The sequence below is a fragment of the Coregonus lavaretus genome (assembly GCF_964263955.1).
Source record: "Coregonus lavaretus genome assembly, contig: HAP1_SCAFFOLD_4111, whole genome shotgun sequence".
Taxonomy (NCBI): Eukaryota; Metazoa; Chordata; class Actinopteri; order Salmoniformes; family Salmonidae; genus Coregonus; species Coregonus lavaretus.
The window spans coordinates 15,001-20,000 of NW_028165607.1; the positions used below are offsets into that span (position 1 = coordinate 15,001).

Consider the following 5,000-nt stretch of genomic DNA (forward strand, 5'->3'; position numbering starts at 1 on the left):
TCATTGCACCAACACTCGTTAATACTCTCCACTAGACCAATACTCTTTAGAACTCTCCATTAGACCAATACTCTTTAGCACTCTCCATTAGACCAATAACATTTTGTACTCACCATTACACCAATAATATTTAGTGTTCACCATCTGACCAATACTCTTTAGTACTTTCCAATAAACAAATCCTCTTTAGTAGTCTCCATTAGATCAATACTACTTAGTACTCTCCATTAGACCAATGCTACTTAGTACTTTCCATTGTACCAATATTATTTAGTCCTCTCCATTAGACCAATACTCTTTAGTACTCTCCATTAGACCAAAACTATTTAGTACTATCCATTAGACCAATACTCTTTAGTACTCTCCAAAAGACCAACAATCTTTAGTACTCTCCATTAGACAAACACTCTTTAGTACTCTCCATTAGACAAGTACTATTTAGTACTCTCAATTAGAACACTACTATTTAGTACTCTTCATTAGACCAGTACTATTTAGTAGTCTCAATCTGACCAATACTACATAGTACTTTTCATTGCACCAATACACTTCAATACTCTACACTAGACAAATACTCTTTAGAACTATCCATTAGAACAATACTCTGTAGTACTCTCCATTAGACCAGTACTCTTTAGTACTCTACATTAGATCCACACTCTTTAGTACTCTCCATTAGACCAATACATTTTAGTAGTCTACATTAGACCAATACTCTTTAGTATTCTCCATTAGACGAATCCTACTTAGTACTTATCATTGCACCAATACTCTGTAATACTCTCCACTAGACCAATACTCTTTAGTACTCTCCATTAGACCAGTACTCTTTAGTACTCTCCATTAGACCAGTACTCTTTAGTACTCTCCATTAGACCAATACTCTTTAGTACTCTCCATTAGATGAAAACTCTTTAGTACCCTACATTAGACCAATACTCTTTAGAACTCTACATTAGACCAATACTCTTTAGTTCTCTCCATTTGACCAACACTATTTAGTACTCTCCAAAAGACCAACAATCTTTAGTACTCACCATTAGACCAGTACTCTAAAGCAATTTCCATTAGACCAGTACTCTGTAGTACTCTCCATTACACTAGTACTCTTTAGTACTCTCCATTAGACTACTACTCTTTAGAACTCGCCATTAAACCAATACACTTGTGTACTCACCATTACACCAACAATCTTTAGTGTTCACCAATTGACCAATACTACTTAGTACTCTCCATTAGACCAACACTATTTAGTACTTTCCATTGTACCAATATTCTTTAGTACTCTCCATTACACAAATACTATTTAGTACTCTCCATTACACCAGTACTCTTTAGTACTCTCCATTAGACTAGTACTCTTTAGAACTCGCCATTAAACCAATACACTTTTGTACTCACCATTAAACCAACAATCTTCAGTGTTCACCAATTGACCAATACTACTTAGTACTCTCCATTACACAAATACTATTTAGTACTCTCCATTACACCAGTACTCTTTAGTACTCTCCATTAGACTAGTACTCTTTAGAACTCGCCATTAAACCAATACACTTTTGTACTCACCATTAAACCAACAATCTTCAGTGTTCACCAATTGACCAATACTACTTAGTACTCTCCATTAGACCAACACTATTTAGTACTTTCCATTGTACCAATATTCTTTAGTACTCTCCATTACACAAATACTATGTAGTACTCTCCATTAGACCAATAATCTTTAGTACTCTCAAAAAGACCAACAATCTTTAGTACTCACCATTAGACCAGTACTCGTTAGTACTGTTCATTAGATCAGTACTATTTAGTACTCTCTATTAGACAAGTACCATGTAGTACTCTCCATTAGACCAGTACTCTTTAGTACTCTCAATTAGACCAATAATATTTAGCACTCTCCATTAGACCAACACTATTTAGTACTCTACATTAGACCAATACTCTTTAGTACTCTCCATTAGACGAATACTATTTAGTACTCTACATTAGACCAATACTGCCAAGAACTCTCCATTAGACCAATATTATTTAGTACTCTCCAATAGACCAATACTCATTAGCACTCTACATTAGACAAATACTCGTTATCACTCAACATTAGACCAATACTATTTAGTACGCTCCTTATACCAATACTCTTTAGAACTCACCATTAGACCAATACTCATTAGTACTCGCCATAAGATCAATACTACTTAGTACGTTTAATAGTACCAATACTCTTTAATACTCTCCATTATACCAATACTCTTTCGAACTCACCATTAGACCAATACTCTTTAGTATTCGCCATAAGATCAATACTACTTAGTAAATTTAATAGTACCAATACAATTTATACTCTCCATTAGACCATTACTCTTTAATACTCTCTATTAGACCAATGCTCTTTAGTACTCTCCATTAGACCAATACTCTTTAGTATTCTACAGTAGACCAATACTCTTTTGTACTCTCAATTAGACCAGTACTTTTTAGTAATCTGTATTAGACCAATACACTTGTGTACTCACCATTACACCAATAATCTTTAGTGTTCACCATTTGACCAAAACTCTTTAGTACTTTACATTAAACCAATCCTTTTTAGTACTCTCCATTAGACCAATACTATTTAGTACTCTCCATTAGAACAATACTATTAAGTACTCTCCAAAAACCAACAATTTTTAGTAGTCTACTTTAGATCAATAATCGTTAGCACTCTACATTAGACCAATACTCGCTAACACTCTTCATTAGACCAATACTCTTTAGAACTCACCATTAGACCAATACTCTTTAGTACTCTCCATTAGACCAATACTACTTAGTACTTTCTATTGTACCAATATGCTTTAGTACTCTCCATTAGACTAGTATTCTTTAGTACTCTCAATTAGACCAATACTCATTAGTACTCTCCATTAGATCATTACTCTTTAGTACTCTACATTAGACTAGTACTCTTTAGTACTCTCCATTAGACCAGTACTCATTAGAACTCTCCATTAGACCAGTACTCTTTAGTACTCTACATTAGACTAGTACTTTTTAGTTCTCTCCATTAGACCAGTACACTTTATTACTCTCCATTAGATCACTACTGTTTAGTACTCTCCATTTGACCAGTACTATTTAGTACTCTCCATTAGACCGGTACTCTTTAGTACTCTCCATTAGACCATTACTCTTTAGTAATCTCCAGTAGACCAGTACACTTTATTACTCTCCATTAGACCAGTACTCTTTAGTACTCTCCATTTGACCAGTACTCTTTAGTACTCTCCATTAGACCAGTACTATTTAGTACTCTCCATTAGACCATTACTCTTTAGTACTCTCAATTAGACCATTACTCTTTAGTACTCTCCATTAGATCATTACTCTTTAGTACTCTCAATTAGACCATTACTCTTTAGTACTCTCCATTAGATCATTACTCTTTAGTACTCTCAATTAGACCATTACTCTTTAGTACTCTCCATTAGACCAGTAGTTTTTAGGACTCTCCATTAGACCAGTACTCTACTCTTTAGTACTCTCCATTAGACCATTACTCTTTAGTACTCTCCATTAGACCAGTACTCTTTAGTACTCTCAATTAGACCATTACTCTTTAGTACTCTCCATTAGACCAGTACTCTTTAGTACTCTCCATTAGACCATTACTCTTTAGTACTCTCCATTAGACCATTACTCTTTAGTACTCTCCATTAGACCAGTACTCTTTAGTACTCTCCATTAGACCAGTACTCTTTAGTACTCTCCATTAGACCAGGACTCTTTAGTACTCTCCATTAGACCATTACTCTTTAGTACTCTCCATTAGACCAGTACTCTTTAGTACTCTCCATTAGACCAGTACTCTTTAGTCCTCTCCATTAGACCAGTACTCTTTAGTACTCTCAATTAGACCAGTTCTCTTTAGTTATCTCCATTATACCAGTACTCTTTAGTACTCTCCATTAGACCAGTACTCTTTAGTACTCTACATTAGACTAGTACTTTTTAGTTCTCTCCATTAGACCAGTACACTTTATTACTCTCCATTAGACCAGTACTCTTTAGTACTCTCAATTAGACCAGTACTCTTTAGTACTCTCCATTAGACCAGTACTATTTAGTACTCATCATTAGATCATTACTCTTGAGTACTCTCCATTAGACCAGTACTCTTTAGTACTCTCCATTAGACCAGTACTCTTTAGTACTCTCCATTTGTCCAATTATCTTTAGTACTCTCAATTAGACCAGTAATCTTTAGTACTCTCCATTAGACCAATACTCCTTTCTAACTGAATACAGTCCCAACTCTACCCCACTCACTTCTCTAACTCCTTTCCTCCTCATTTGTCTCTCCTCTCCTCCTCCTTCTTTAGCTCATAACTTTAAGACGAGGACGATAAAGGCTACCCCCCTTTCTTTCTATAAAAATGTGTGTCAGCTTGTATCCAAAGCCCTTTTAATTCCATTCTTGGAAAGTCAATAGCTACCTGAAGATGAAGATGAACAACATGAGTAGCATACAGAAGGTGGCCACGTTGTCCATGGTCTTCATCAGCACCACCAGCTGTCTCTGCAGAGCAGGCATGAAGCGCACCAGCTTCAACACACGCATCAGTCTGAAGGTTCGCAACACAGACAGACCACCGCCCTGCTGGCCCACGATCTCCCACACACTGGGGAGAGAGATAGGACGCCGTCGGTTATAGGATCAACCATTTATTGGTAAGACAAACGTGGGCCCGTGTCCTCAAAGCATCTCAGAGTAGGAGTGGTGATCTAGGATCAGTTTCACCTTTTAGATCATAATGAATGCCGTGATATGGACAGGTGGGGGCCTGATTCTAGATCCGCATTCCTACTCTGAGAGGCTTTGTGGATACGGGCCCTGATCTGAAGAGTGATGCCCTACCAATATTAAGACTGGCAGTGTGCCATAAGTTATACATTAATTTGTCAATTTGCCTTGCTTACCTGATGACCACTATGATTCCGTCGAAGATGTTGTA

At 36.4% G+C, this 5,000-nt stretch overlaps 1 protein-coding gene across 1 annotated transcript in view; it reads right to left on the reverse strand.

The window, feature by feature from the left end:
• The window catches only part of LOC311115680 (voltage-dependent T-type calcium channel subunit alpha-1G-like), a gene marked incomplete at both ends in the record, with an annotated part of 40,890 nt that overhangs the window by 3,250 nt on the left and 32,640 nt on the right, over positions 1-5,000 (reverse strand). Inside the window, 2 exons of the mRNA XM_084190837.1 lie at positions 4,482-4,667; positions 4,966-5,000. The exon at positions 4,966-5,000 is cut by the window's right edge and continues 117 nt beyond it. Of these exons, the coding sequence (XP_084046963.1) occupies positions 4,482-4,667; positions 4,966-5,000 (221 nt within the window). The remainder of the gene's footprint in view (positions 1-4,481; positions 4,668-4,965) is intronic.